Source organism: Calidris pugnax, unplaced genomic scaffold (genome assembly GCF_001431845.1).
Source record: "Calidris pugnax isolate Ruff unplaced genomic scaffold, ASM143184v1 scaffold28, whole genome shotgun sequence".
In the NCBI taxonomy this organism is placed as follows: Eukaryota; Metazoa; Chordata; class Aves; order Charadriiformes; family Scolopacidae; genus Calidris; species Calidris pugnax.
Genome location: NW_015090842.1, coordinates 9,858,594 through 9,873,243, shown reverse-complemented (window position 1 = coordinate 9,873,243; position 14,650 = coordinate 9,858,594). Strand labels below are relative to the sequence as shown.

Here is a 14,650-nt window from a genome sequence, read left to right as displayed (position 1 = left end):
GGTAATGTTCCAGCTTGTGCGTGGAGAGGAGGTTTGGGTGCAGGTGGTGTATTCCAGTCCCTCCCTGGTGCCAGGGACATTTCAGGTTGTGCTCTCAGGCTGTCCCTCAGAAGCGCACCCTTCCAGAGCCTGTCCCGTGAGTGCCACGTGTGCCAGGTGGGAAACACTGCGGGTTTTAATTAGTGCTAATTACAGTTCCAGTTTTATGGGGAGTCTTGACCTATGCTGTGCGCAGTCAGAACCCTGCTAAAATGTTCTTCTCTTGATAAAACCCTGGACGTTGTTTTGAGGAGCACCCCGTGCAGGTTTGAGGCTTAGATGGATAGCTGTTCCTTTCTAAAAGATCTCCGGACCATCTCGAGCTTTGAGCTGCAGACTTAGCACAGGTTGGGTGAGCCAAAAGGTCAGCAGGGCCGTTGGCAGGCGTTCACTTGACCCATGATGTTCCCTCTCCAAAGCCCCTCACAGCCCTTAACACGTTCTTCTTCTCTCTCCGCAGAGACCTCAGAAGAGGAGGATGCCCCTTCCTTCGCTCCCTCCAGCTCTGTTGATGGCAATAACACAGACTCAGAGTTTGAGAAGGGTTTGAAGCACAAGCCCAAGGCCCAGGAGCCCCCCAAAACCATCACCCCGGTGAAGGATGAGTATGAATTTGATGAGGACGATGAGCAGGACCGGGTCCCGCCAGTCGATGACAAACATTTGCTGAAAAAGGATTACAGAAAAGAGACTAAAGCAAACAGTTTCATTTCCATACCCAAAATGGAAGTGAAAACTTATACTAAAAATAACACAATTACACCAAAGAAAGCTGCCCACCGCATCCTGTCGGACAGCTCGGACGAGGAGGAGACCAGCGTTGCTGTGGGGACGGGGGAGAAGCTGCGACTTTCGACCCACTCGATATTGCCCAGCAGCAAGATTCGGGAGCCCGCCAGCACAAAGGCACAGAAGGAGAAAAGCAAAGTAAAAAAGAAGCGGAAGAAGGAGACGAAAAGCAAAGAGGTTCGGTTTGGCAAAAAAAATGATAAATTTTGTTCCTCTGAATCAGAGAGTGAAAACGTGGAGAGTGAGGAGGATGATAGAGACTCTCTTCAGAGCTCTAGCTGTGTAAAGGACTCAAGGCTAGTGCTAAAGGAATCCTCCTTGTTTAACTCTCTGTCTGCCTCATCGACCTCTTCTCATGGGAGTTTAGCATCCCAGAAACATAATCCCAATCTTACAGAACAGCACTCCAAGCACTGGAGGACGGACAATTGGAAAACCATATCTTCTCCAGCTTGGTCAGATGTCAGTTCCTTATCGGACTCCACCAGGACGAGACTGACGAGCGAGTCAGACTACTCGTCCGAGGACTCGAGCTTAGAGTCTCTAAAGCCAGTCAGGAAGAAACCAGAGCACAAAAAGAAAAACACCCCACACAACACTGTTTCTGAGAAAAAGAATTCATTCCATAGCAATGTGGATGGAGCAATTCCAAAGCTGGACAAGGAGGGGAAGGTTGTTAAAAAGCATAAAACAAAACACAAACATAAAAACAAGGAGAAGGGGCAGTGCCCCATCAGCCAAGACATTAAAATAATCAAAACATTTTCTTTTGAGTTTGAGGACTCTAAACAAAAGCCTGAGAAAGGCTTGATAGTAGAGACAGAAAATCCAGTCGAAAACAAATTGAAAGTGTTAAAGCATGAGCGAGAACACAGTAAGAAGGAGGAAAAGCTCCCCAAAGGTAAATCGGAGGAGAAGGAATGGTTGTTTAAAGATGAGACTGGAAAATCCTCGAAAGAGGAGAAATCATTAAGAAAAGTCAAAGATGGTAGTAAAGACATGAGTAAATCCTTCAGAGAAGGATTAAGTAAATCAGAAAAAGAGAAACCTGTAAAGGAGAAGTCTCCCAAAGAGGAGAAGCCGAGAATACACAAGGAGGAGCGAAAGAAGAAGTCAAAGGACAAACAGTCAAAATCTGAAAAGAAGAACGAGCTGAAGGAGGAGAAGGTTTCTAAACTAGAGAAAGAAAAATCCTTCAAGGAAGAGAAGGAAAAATGCAAAAAAGAAAAACTTTACAGGGATGAATCTGGATTTGATGAGTTTAATAACAAAAACCAATTTCCCGAAAGCGAGGACACGAAGTTCAGCCTTTCGGATGATCAGCAAGAGAGGTGGTTTTCAGACTTGTCTTCTGATTCATCCTTTGATTTCAAAGGTGAAGATAGCTGGGACTCTCCAGTAACAGACTTCAGGGAGATTAAAAATGACACCGTGGCAAAACTAATCATAGAACCCGTGAAAGAGGAAATTAAAGACAAGAAAAAAGAAAATAAAACGAAAGAGAAGAAGGAATACAACGAGAAACGTAATGAAAAGGACACTTACTTAAAGAAGAAAGAGAGGGACTATGTGGACAAAAGCTCCGAGAAGAAAAAGGACCAAACGGACAGACACAAAGTTACTCCTAGTTATTTGCCTGAAAAGGATAAGAAAAGGAAGGATTCTGCAGAGAGTGTCAAAGAGAGGAAAGAAAAAGATACAGGTGAATCCAACAAAGACAGAAAAGATTCATCAGATGGCTCTAAGGATCGAAAAGACAGCAAAACGAAGCAGGAGGAGCCCTATCGAGATGACTTTAAAGAGTATGGCTGCGAAACATTCTTCAAGGATAAGTCTGACCCTGAATTCAGCGGTAAAACTCTGGAGAGTTGGGAGAGGCACCATTCTGGGAAGGAAAAGGAGAAGAAAGATGCTCCCGATAAAGAAAAAAAAGAAAAGGTGAAGCCAGAGAAATACAAGGAAAAATCCAAAGAAGGCGACAAGGAGAAAAATGAAAAAGTTGCTCCTGAGAAAATCCTGAAAGACAAAGAACTAGACAAGAGTTTCAAAGAGAAAAAAGAAACTAAGGAGAAATACAAAGACCTGCACAGCAAAGACAAAGAAAGGAAGAGTTCTTTCGACCAGGTTAAAGAGAAGAAAGAGAAAAGCTTCTCCACGGATCGAGAGGACTTCTCCGAGAAGAAGGATGAGAAGAAAGGCAAGGAGAAAAGCTGGTACAGCATTGCAGACATCTTCACAGACGAAAGCGAGGACGAGAGGGATGATTACAGCTTGACTGGGTTCAAAGTCAGCGACTCTGCTGGGAACGAAATGCATCGTCTGGACAGTCTGCAGGAGAAGGACGACGGCGCAGCTGCCGAGAAGGAGCTGTACCCCGACAAGCATCGCAAGTACTCCTCCGACCGGCAACACTCGGGAGAGAAGCAGAAAGATAAGGACTCCAAGGAGAAGAAGAAGGACAAAGGAACATCAGAAGGGGGGAAAGAAAAGAAGGAGAAGAGTTCCTTTGAAAAACACAAAGAGAAGAAAGATAAGGAGTCTACCGAGAAGTACAAGGACAGGAAAGACAGAACATCCATAGATTCCACTCAAGAGAAGAAAAACAAGCAAAAGCTCCCAGACAAGGTTGAAAAGAAACATGCCAGTGACGACAAGGTGAAAAGCAAGCATAAGGAGAAGCCGGATAAAGAGCATTCCAAAGAGAAAAAGTCTTCAAAAGGAGGGGAGTCAGAGAAGAGCCTGCTGGAGAAATTGGAGGAGGAGGCTCTGAACGACTATAGAGATGACTCCAATGACAAAATCAGTGAGATCTCTTCTGACAGCTTCACAGATAGAGGGCAAGATCCAGGACTGACCAGCCTCTTTGAGTCTTCTAACCTCTCTCTTACTGATGCCGCTGAAGAAAAGTTTAAGGACTCTCTCCCTTTACCCTGCTTACAGGACAAACTCAAGGAGAAGGAGAGACACAGACATTCCTCATCTTCGTCAAAGAAAAGTCATGAGAAAGAAAAAGCAAAGAAGGAGAAAACAGAGAAAAAGGAAAAAACAGAAGAATTCAAAGACTCCAGCAGCAGAAAGGATTCCTCTCATTACGAAAAAGATTTCTCTGTGGATGGGGAGGCTTTTAGCGCTTCCTACAACATGAAGGCAGAGCCTGATGAGGAACCAGAGAAAAGCATTGATTACTTATTTTCTGAAAAGAAAGATAAAAATGATTCTGAAAGAGAGCTGTCAAAGAAGGCGGAAAAAGAAAAGACTTATGGTTCCAGCACCATCAGCACAGCTAAAGAAAAAAAGAAGCGAGATAAACACAAGGAAAAATGGAAGGAGGAAAAGGAAAAGCATAGAGACAAACATGCAGATGGTTTCTTTAAACATCACAAAGACGAGCCAAAGTCAACGCTTAAAGACAAGGACAGTCCACAAGTTACCACCTTTAAAGATAAATCCAAGGAGGACAACCTCAAATTTGGTGAAAGCAAACTGAAGGAGAAGCTTAAGGAGAACCAAGAGAAAGACAAATCCGAGTCAATAAAAATAAGCAATGGGAATGAAAAAATAACGCTATCCAAAGACAGCGGCAAGAAAGATGCCAGGCCAAGGGAGAAACTTCTAGGAGACGGTGATTTGATGATGACCAGCTTTGAGAGGATGCTGAGCCAGAAAGACCTAGAAATCGAGGAGCGCCACAAAAGGCACAAAGAGAGAATGAAGCAAATGGAGAAAATGAGGCACAGGTCCGGAGACCCCAAATTAAAGGACAAACTTAAAAGCTCAGAAGATGTGCGCAAGAGGAGTCTGGATCTGGCAACAAAGAAGCCGTTGACGCTGGATACTCAGCTCAAGGACAAGAAACTTAAAGAGTTGGGTCCACTGACTCCTATACTGTCACCGGAAAACAAGGCGCAGCCACCTGTTGGGACAGACTCTAAGGACTGGATTACGGGTCCTCAGCTGAAGGAGATCCTCCCAGCATCTCCCAGGCCGGATCAGAACCGGCCAACAGGAGTCCCGACCCCGGCATCCGTCGTCTCTTGTCCAAGCTATGAGGAGGTGATGCAGACGCCCAGGACTCCCTCGTGCAGCAACGAAGACTACACGGACCTGATGTTTGAATGCGCCGACTCGCAGCACTCGCTGCCCATATCCACGATGTCCATGAACGCCTGTTCTCCATCCTTCTTCGACAGATACGCCAACGTTTCCGGTGGGCTCCCCGAGAACCCCAGTCAGACCCCGACTCGTACCATACCCTCCACGAACCTCTACCGTTCCATCTCGGTTGACATCAGAAGGGCACCTGAAGAAGAATTCAGTGTCGGGGATAAATTTTTCAGACAGCAAAGCGTCCCGGCGACATCAAATTACGACTCGCCAGTGCAGCATTTAATGGAGGAGAAAGTTCCCCTTCCTTCTGTTCCTGCTGAGAAGTTCCAGTGTTTATCTCCTGGGTATTACTCACCAGATTATGGGGTTTCATCGCCGAAAGTGGAAGCTTTGCACTGTGCGCCAGGACCTGTCAGCGGAGTCGCCCAGTCACCCGAAAGTGTCTTTTCTGGTTTACAAGCAAAATCCTCCCCTTCGCACAGAGATGAACTGCTGGCTCCTTCGGTAGAAAGTGCTCTTCCCCCCGACCTCGGCATGCCCTTGGATACCACGGAAGAGCAGCAAGCTACTGCCTCCATTATGCCACCAGAATCTACCTACTTACCACCAATGGAGGAAAACCATTTCAGCTCGGGTATGCCGGAGCAAAACAATATAGACTGGGATAATCCTCCTTCCAGAAACCCTGACCCCGCCATACCTCCCAGCCTGATGGGCAACCCGGCAGAGCACTCTGTCAGCTGGTCCATGGGCTCAGAGCTTCTGATGAAATCTCCCCAGAGGTTTTCCGAGTCCCCTAAACCTCCGCTCTGTTCCCTAGAGCCTATCCATCCTACACCGGTAGCCTTCATTCCCACAGATACTTCCTACCCCGTTTCTCCCATATCTTACCCTCTGTCAGTGTCTGAACCAGGGCTCGATGAAGTCAAGGAGGATGCTGAGGAAGCCGTTCCAGGAGAAATAGCAAATGCTGAAGAGCAGGCGCCGTACATGTCCCCTACTAGGTTAGACACGTTCTTCAATAACTGCAAGCCCCTTCCAGAAGAAGCACCTGAGATACCTCCAGAGCCCCCTTGTATGCCAGCAGAACCTCAGGCAGAAGCTGTTAGCGCCCCAGAAAACAACTATTTGGAAAACAATAACGCTGCGCCCGCAAATACGGAGGAGGCAGTAACGTGGCCTGATCCCTTCACCAATACAGAAGATGACTTGGACCTCGGCCCCTTCTCGCTACCGGAGCTCCCGCTCCAACCTAAGGATGTTGCAGAGACAGAGATGACGGAGGCAGAAGCGGTAGAAGAAAGCCCAGCAGCAGCTTCAGAAACAAATGCTGGGATCATTAAAGCAAGTGCATCTGTAATAGCCTCCGGAGAGCCAGAGGAGCCACCAGCCAGCCAGGCAGCTGCTGTCCTGCCCGTGGAGACAGAGCCACAAGCAGAGGAGCAGAAACCAGAAGTGGCTGCGCAAGAAGCCACCCCCGAAGCGCTGAACGTAGCTGAGGAAAAAGGAGCAGAGGACTCGGAAGCGCAGATTTTCCAACAGACCCCGTCTGAGCCTGCTCAGGCAGAGAGCAAAGAGGTGGAGGCTGTGCACGAAGACCTGTCCTCTTCTGGTGGGGTGGCAGAGAGCAGCTCCCAGGCCTGTCCCCCACCGTCGGCCACCGCCGAGGGCAGCGTTTCACAGGAGGGTGCTGCGGCCCGTGGTGGGAGCCAAGTCCCTTCCTCCCAGGCAGAAGCACCTCCGGGCAACGCTCAAGCAGAAATCGTTGAACCGGTACAAAAACCAGTAGCAGAAGCTCCCAAACCGCCCAAAATAGAAGAGATTCCTCAGCGGATTACCAGGAACCGGGCTCAGATGCTGGCCAACCAAAACAAGCAGAATGCCGCCTCTTCTGAAAAGGAATTCCCTCCCGTGTCGGCGCCTGCCACGCGTGCCAAAGGCCGCATCACCGAGGAGGACGATTCCCAGGCTCAGCACCCGCGCAAGCGCCGGTTCCAGCGCTCCAACCAGCAGCTGCAGCAGCAGATCAACACCTCCACCCAGCAGACGAGGGAGATGATACAGCAGACACTGGCAGCTATCGTAGACGCGATAAAACTGGACGACATCGAACCTTATCACAGCGACAGGTCCAACCCTTACTTTGAGTACCTCCAGATCAGGAAAAAGATTGAAGAGAAGCGGAAAATCCTTTGCTATATTACTCCCCAGGCTCCGCAGTGCTACGCTGAGTATGTCACCTACACGGGCTCCTACCTGTTGGATGGCAAGCCTCTAAGCAAGCTCCATATTCCAGTGGCGTTCCAGGAGAAATAGCAAATGCTGAAGAGCAGGCGCCGTACATGTCCCCTACTAGGTTAGACACGTTCTTCAATAACTGCAAGCCCCTTCCAGAAGAAGCACCTGAGATACCTCCAGAGCCCCCTTGTATGCCAGCAGAACCTCAGGCAGAAGCTGTTAGCGCCCCAGAAAACAACTATTTGGAAAACAATAACGCTGCGCCCGCAAATACGGAGGAGGCAGTAACGTGGCCTGATCCCTTCACCAATACAGAAGATGACTTGGACCTCGGCCCCTTCTCGCTACCGGAGCTCCCGCTCCAACCTAAGGATGTTGCAGAGACAGAGATGACGGAGGCAGAAGCGGTAGAAGAAAGCCCAGCAGCAGCTTCAGAAACAAATGCTGGGATCATTAAAGCAAGTGCATCTGTAATAGCCTCCGGAGAGCCAGAGGAGCCACCAGCCAGCCAGGCAGCTGCTGTCCTGCCCGTGGAGACAGAGCCACAAGCAGAGGAGCAGAAACCAGAAGTGGCTGCGCAAGAAGCCACCCCCGAAGCGCTGAACGTAGCTGAGGAAAAAGGAGCAGAGGACTCGGAAGCGCAGATTTTCCAACAGACCCCGTCTGAGCCTGCTCAGGCAGAGAGCAAAGAGGTGGAGGCTGTGCACGAAGACCTGTCCTCTTCTGGTGGGGTGGCAGAGAGCAGCTCCCAGGCCTGTCCCCCACCGTCGGCCACCGCCGAGGGCAGCGTTTCACAGGAGGGTGCTGCGGCCCGTGGTGGGAGCCAAGTCCCTTCCTCCCAGGCAGAAGCACCTCCGGGCAACGCTCAAGCAGAAATCGTTGAACCGGTACAAAAACCAGTAGCAGAAGCTCCCAAACCGCCCAAAATAGAAGAGATTCCTCAGCGGATTACCAGGAACCGGGCTCAGATGCTGGCCAACCAAAACAAGCAGAATGCCGCCTCTTCTGAAAAGGAATTCCCTCCCGTGTCGGCGCCTGCCACGCGTGCCAAAGGCCGCATCACCGAGGAGGACGATTCCCAGGCTCAGCACCCGCGCAAGCGCCGGTTCCAGCGCTCCAACCAGCAGCTGCAGCAGCAGATCAACACCTCCACCCAGCAGACGAGGGAGATGATACAGCAGACACTGGCAGCTATCGTAGACGCGATAAAACTGGACGACATCGAACCTTATCACAGCGACAGGTCCAACCCTTACTTTGAGTACCTCCAGATCAGGAAAAAGATTGAAGAGAAGCGGAAAATCCTTTGCTATATTACTCCCCAGGCTCCGCAGTGCTACGCTGAGTATGTCACCTACACGGGCTCCTACCTGTTGGATGGCAAGCCTCTAAGCAAGCTCCATATTCCAGTGGTGAGTCACCTTCTCTCTTTAAACCCCAGCATCACAGAATCACATGGGATTGGAAGGGACCTCTGGAGATCATCTAGTCCAACCCCCCCGCCAAAGCAGGTCCACCCAGAGCAGGTTGCACAGGAATGTGTCCAGATGGGTTTTGAATGTCTCCAGAGAAGGAGACTCCACCACCTTCCTGGGCAGCCTGTTCCAGGGCTCTGCCACCCTCAAAGTAAAGAAGTTCCTCCTCGTGTTTAGGTGGAACTTCTTATATTCAGGTTTTTGCCCGTTACTTCTTGTCCTATCCCTGGACACCACTGAAAAAAGACCAGCCCCATCCTCTTGCCACCCACCCTTTAAGTATTTCTAGGCATTGATCAGATCCCCCCTCAGCCTTCTCTTTACTAGGCTGTCCCCTAGGGTCTGTCCCCTCCCTTGGTGCTACAATCATGATTGATCAGATCCCCCCTCAGCCTTCTCTAGGCTGTCCCCCAGGGTCTGTCTCCTCCCTTGGTGCTACAATCACAGCCAGGTTGTCCCCTGTGCATCGTGAGTGCCCTTGCAATGCCGATGGCACCCCGGGCCATGGCTTTAGCCTACTTTTAGAATGTGCTTATGACGACAGATCTAAGCCTCGATAAGTGGATGGCTGCATGATAAATGCACCCTCCGAGATGCTCTATTTTTGCAGGGAAGACCTCAGGCTGCGCTTGGGAACCTGAGATTTGTTCAGGCTTTAGAGCAAGTTTACGTGAATCTGCTGGATTTGAGGCTGGAAGGCAAAACTGCTCTTCCAAGCAATAATAGTAGCTGGATAATGAACCTAGAAGGCTGTAGGAAAAAGGTGGCTCATAACTCCTGCCTTCCATTTCCCATGCACCAATATTTGACTTGCTGACACCGCACGCTCCTTGGCAGTGGGATCTGCATTTCCCTGCTGTGCTGCATGAATGGACTCGCTAATACAGGCGCATCGATAGAATTAGTGCTGCAGGCAGTAAATCCGGGATCCAGCCTGGAGGGTCGATACGAGCAGCCACGTCAGGCTTCGTTCCCTGCTGCAGGGAATACAGATGTCCCCGGTCTGCGGGTGTTTCCGTGGCACTGTGCTCTGTGCAGGAGTTACTGTTTTTGTGAGTTAACACGTGCTCCGTCTGCCCCAGCACCCTGGTGCTTGTGGCCTCTGTTCCCATCAGCTTGTTCCTTCCCCGATGAACCCAGAGCCACCGGCTCCTCTGTTCTGCAGCTTGGGCTGTGCTGGGGGAGCACTTTGCTCACCAGGGAAGTGCAGGACAGATGAGGACACGGGCAGCCTTCCCGGTGCACAGACTGGGTGCTCCCACCACTGTTTCTCCAAGAGTATCATCCCCTTCATCACACACTCCCAGACCCCTTTCCAGACTGCCCTCGAAGCACGTGGGGTGATTTACAGAATCACAGAATCTTCTAGGTTGGAAGGGACCTTAAAGATCATCTTGTCCAACCGTCAACCTAACTGACAAAAATAGACACCCACACAACAAACAAGGAGCACCATCACTAAACCATACCTCCCAGCACTACATCAACCCGTCTTTTGAACACCTCCAGGGATGGTGCCTCAACCACCTCCCTGGGCAGCCCATTCCAATGGCTGATAACCCTTTCAGTGAAAAAATTTTTCCTAATATCCAGCCTGAACCTACCCTGGCGCAACTTGAGGCCGTTTAGGCTCTGTCTCTGCAGCCTGAGCTCGTCTCTCGGCACAGGACACCTCTTGCCCTGTTGTCTCACCCCTCGCTGTGCTCTGAGCACCAGCAAGATGCTTTCCCGTGCCACCTGCCCACTGAGGAGACAGGCAGACCTTCTCCTCTGATGAACTCCATACAGCACCCCCCGGGGGGGCACCGACTGCCCCTCCGAGCCCTTGGCCAAGGTGCCTTTCAGCTGGGTGGTGGGGGAGCAGAGACCCCGGGGGGGCTCTGCACCCATCGGCGCTGCTGTCTCTAACCCTCTGCTGTCGTGTGCCCGCAGATCGCCCCGCCGCCCTCGCTGGCAGAGCCACTGAAGGAGCTGTTCAAGCAGCAGGAAGCCGTCCGGGGGAAGCTGCGGCTCCAGCACAGCATAGAGCGGGTAAGGGAGCGTTCTGGGGAAACTCCCGCTGGGGGAAGAGATCCCCAAATTTCTTCTGCTGGGGAAACCAAGCCCGCCCGCGCTCACTGCTTCGTTTGCTCTTCCTCAGGAGAAGCTCATCGTCTCCTGCGAGCAGGAGATTTTGAGAGTTCATTGTCGGGCAGCAAGGACTATTGCCAACCAGGCTGTGCCCTTCAGTGCCTGCACCATGCTGCTGGACTCCGAGGTCTATAACATGCCTCTAGAAAATCAGGTCAGTGCCTGTCTTGGTGGTGGAGTGGTGTCTCAGAGGTGCTGTGCCAGACCTCAAGGGAGAAGGTGCTTTTCTGGATGGAGGGAGGGATGTAGGCAGGAGCTACTCGTGCTCTCCCTGCTCGGGTGCCTGTCACCCACCGTGACACACAGATGCAGAACATCCTGCAGGAGGTCTCCTCAGCACATGCCCGAGTTGCCTAATCTGAGTCAGTTTCTGGAGTCGCCTGTTGTTGGACACCCCACATGTGTGCAGGGGAAGGAAATACATCCGGGAATGTGGGGATACAGGGAGCATCGTGTCCCATTAGGAGCAGAGATGACTCACGTTTATCAGTGAGTCTCAGGACCCTCTGCCTTTCTTCTAGGTCAGGATCATTTGCCCACTTGAAAGGTTTATTTTACTACGCTCTGGGATGTCTTTTCCTGTTGAAGGAAGGGGAGAGAGCCATTAAATTGATTTGTGTCTGAACAGTGGCTTTGAAAGAGCCAGCCTGTGTCGCTCAGCCCACAAAAAATGGTCATTTCTTCCTTCGATTTCACATCCTTCTGTGCCGGAGAAGGGGGAATCGTGTCCGGTGTGTGCAGCTGGTGGCCGTGGGGCCACGGTGGTCCCGAGCCATCCCACCAGCACCCTCTGCAGCCCAGGCCCCGCAGCTGCCGGCAGCCTGGCTGCTCGGGGAAGCACCTTGCTGCATTGCGGGAGGGATCCTGTGCAGGGCTGGGATCCTGGAATTTATTACCCACCCGGCGTATCGATCCAGGAGCCTGGATCCATCCCTCGGCGTTTCCCAGCCAAGTGTCTGGGCTTCTCCAGCGAAGACGTTACGATCTTGGGCATGAGTTGAAGGAGACAGGGAGGTGCGGGTGCTGTGAGGGGCTGGCACGGGTAGATTCTCTGTAAAGACAGCAAAAATGGGGGTTGTGTGCAGGGGGACATCTGCCTCTCTGAGGGCAAAGCCCCTTGCAAAGGGCTGTCAGAGCAGCTGGGAGCAGCATCCCCTGTTGTCCCTTCCCCGCAGGCACCTTTCTTGTTTCTAATGAGTGCGTGCCCTGAGAGGGGTTTGGATATGGCCTGTTAGACCTGAGACTGCTTAAGGTAAAAAATAATAATAATAATAATAATAATAATAATAATAGTCTGTGGTGTAATTCTGCTTTGCTCTCTTCTGCTCAGGGAGACGAAAACAAATCGGTGAGAGACCGTTTCAACGCGCGACAGTTCATTTCCTGGTTGCAAGACGTGGATGACAAGTACGACCGAATGAAGGTGAGAGGCTGGGGAGCCCCGGTGCTGCCGGTCCTGCTGCTCTGCCTCCTGCAGGGAGGGTCTCCCGAGAGAGGTCCCGCCTGTTGCCTTTGTGGTTTCCAAATATCTGCTGGGAGCTGGTGTCTCACCGTGGTCTGGGCAGCGTCAGGCGATGGGGGACATTCCTGTGCACAGCAGAGAGGTGGGAGGCTCTGGGGACTACGGGAGCAGAGTTGCCTCTGCTGGTTCCAAAAAGGGAGACACCTTCTGCTTCGGGTTGTCTGACTCTTGCTCTGCTTCGTGCCATCTGCTCTGGAGCTTTCTCGGTCAGATAACCCCCCGGGGCCTGCTCTTTGCTGGCAACACGTGGTGCAGTGAGCTCAAAGCCTATGGCAGGCTTCGAGGTGGCAGGATTTGCCAGTGATTTGTGGAGTGCTCTGGGTGGCAAACTCTGGCACGGTAGGGAGCAGGGACTGTTGTGCTTTCAGCTGGTGACACGGAGGGAGTTGGCAGCTCCCATGAAAGGAGCAGGACCCTACTCTCAGGCACCTGAGGGCCACCATTGGGGCCGATGGTGACTGTCTGTGAAGGCTGTCACCGGTGGGGTCAGTGCTCTTGAGTGTTCACAAGCCTTTAAAAGCTGCCCCACAAGCCTCTTTTGGGTTTGCCCCTGCTCCTGTTGGAACTGGGCTCTGCAGGTGTCCCCAGTCCAGGTTTCCTTCCTCCAAGGATGCATGTGACATCCCTTCCTCCATCCCTTGCTCCATCCCTTGCTGCTCTGTCCACCACGATGGCTGCAGGTGCCCTGCCTTTGCCAGGTGGGACGGGCAGCAGGACCTTTCCTGCCCTCTCCTGCCCATGACTCATCTCTGCTTGGTTTTTTTCTTCCCCCCCCCTCCAGACATGCCTGCTCATGCGACAGCAACACGAAGCCGCTGCCTTGAACGCGGTGCAGAGGATGGAGTGGCAGCTGAAGGTGCAGGAGCTGGACCCCGCGGGGCACAAATCCCTCTGCGTGAACGAGGTGCCCTCGTTCTACGTGCCAATGGTCGACGTGAACGATGACTTTGTGCTCTTGCCGGCATGACAGTTCAACACCAGGAGACATCACTGAACACTGGCAAGGACGGGAGCCCTCCGAGGTCGGGCGGTCGAGCTCACATTCACCCTTACCGCTTGCTGATGAATCCCTGGTCAGAGGAGGAGGAAGCAGCTATCGGCAGAAAACAAAACAATAAGAAAAATAATTGCACTTTCTTCACAAGGCGTCCCTCGCTTCCGGACTGACGGCAGCTCCGCCGGGCGGCGGGACGGGGCGCATCTCCTTTCCAACCGGCTGCTGCAGGCAGGGAGGCAGCCGGTCTGCGCCGGCAGCGAGCACTCCCCGGCCGAGAGACTGGCAGAGGCGTGGAGGGAGGAGGCCAAGGACACCATTTGTGTGTTGCAGAAGCTGCTGAGCGGGGCCAGCAACCACGTGATTCATGTACTTGTGAACACACCGTGATTTCCAGCTCTCTGTTTTTTCCACCGGTCGCGGATCTCCTCTGGGGAGAAGCTGCAGTAGGAAACCATGGGGGGAGGGGGGGGTTGTTTTGAGTTTCTCGTTCCATCCTGGAAAAAAACACACAAAAAAACCACACACACACACAAAAAAAAAAACAACAAACCAAACCCCACCACAAGAAAAAAAATTAGAAACAAACAACAACAAAAAATAAAAAATAGTCAGCGTCCAAGTTGGGCAGCCGCGGCTCTGGAGGTGTGGACGGCTCCGGGGTGCGCCCGCGGGGCCCCGCAGCGGCCGCTCGCCACCGTTTGGGGAAGAGCAGAGGAGCCGCCGGGGCGGCACGGCACGGCACGGCACGGCACGGCCGGCGGCGGGCGGGGAAAAAAATGGTGACGCAGAGAAAGGACTTTGCCAACTGTGTTTTTAATGGAGTAAAATCCATGTGGTTTATATATATATTTTTTTTTTTCCTTTAATCTTGGGCATTTCGTTTCTCTTTCTGAGAACATAACTTGAAAACACTACAGAGCCAATACTCATATAAAGAAAAATTGTATCCCATAAATGCTGTACAGTTTTTATATACATTAACAATGTACTTTTGCTGCCTTCTAGATAATTTATTTTGCAACACATTACTGCACAGTTGTAAATAACTTATGTACTGTAACATCACTTTCAGTTATGTGTAAAGAAATAAATAAATTAATTAAAATTATCTTTGTAATGTACAGTTCACCCCAGGCAGCGCTTTCCCTGTCAAGGCAAAAAATCAGTGTGGTGTCACTTAGAAGCCCGTCCGATGCGCTCAGGTACGCACGGGGAGTTCCCACCCACGGTCTGTGCTGCAGGGATCTCCAGATGTGGACCTGAACTTTAACACCTCCTTGTTTCTCTCCTCTTTCCCCTGCCTTTTTGCGTTCGGTGGAATTGGAAAGCCGGCGGTGCCAACCCTGTGGTGGT

The 14,650-nt window shown here is 51.5% G+C and overlaps 1 protein-coding gene across 1 annotated transcript in view; it reads left to right on the top strand.

Moving 5' to 3' along the window:
- ANKRD11 (ankyrin repeat domain 11) overlaps nt 1–14,405 on the top strand; it is a 167,093-nt gene extending 152,688 nt beyond the window's left edge. Inside the window, 5 exon segments of the mRNA XM_014942297.1 lie at nt 500–7,233; nt 10,581–10,697; nt 10,699–10,932; nt 12,109–12,201; nt 13,082–14,405. Coding sequence (XP_014797783.1) covers nt 500–7,233; nt 10,581–10,697; nt 10,699–10,932; nt 12,109–12,201; nt 13,082–13,267 — 7,364 coding nt within the window. The 3' untranslated portion in view covers nt 13,268–14,405.
- The last annotated feature ends 245 nt before the right edge of the window (nt 14,406–14,650 follow it).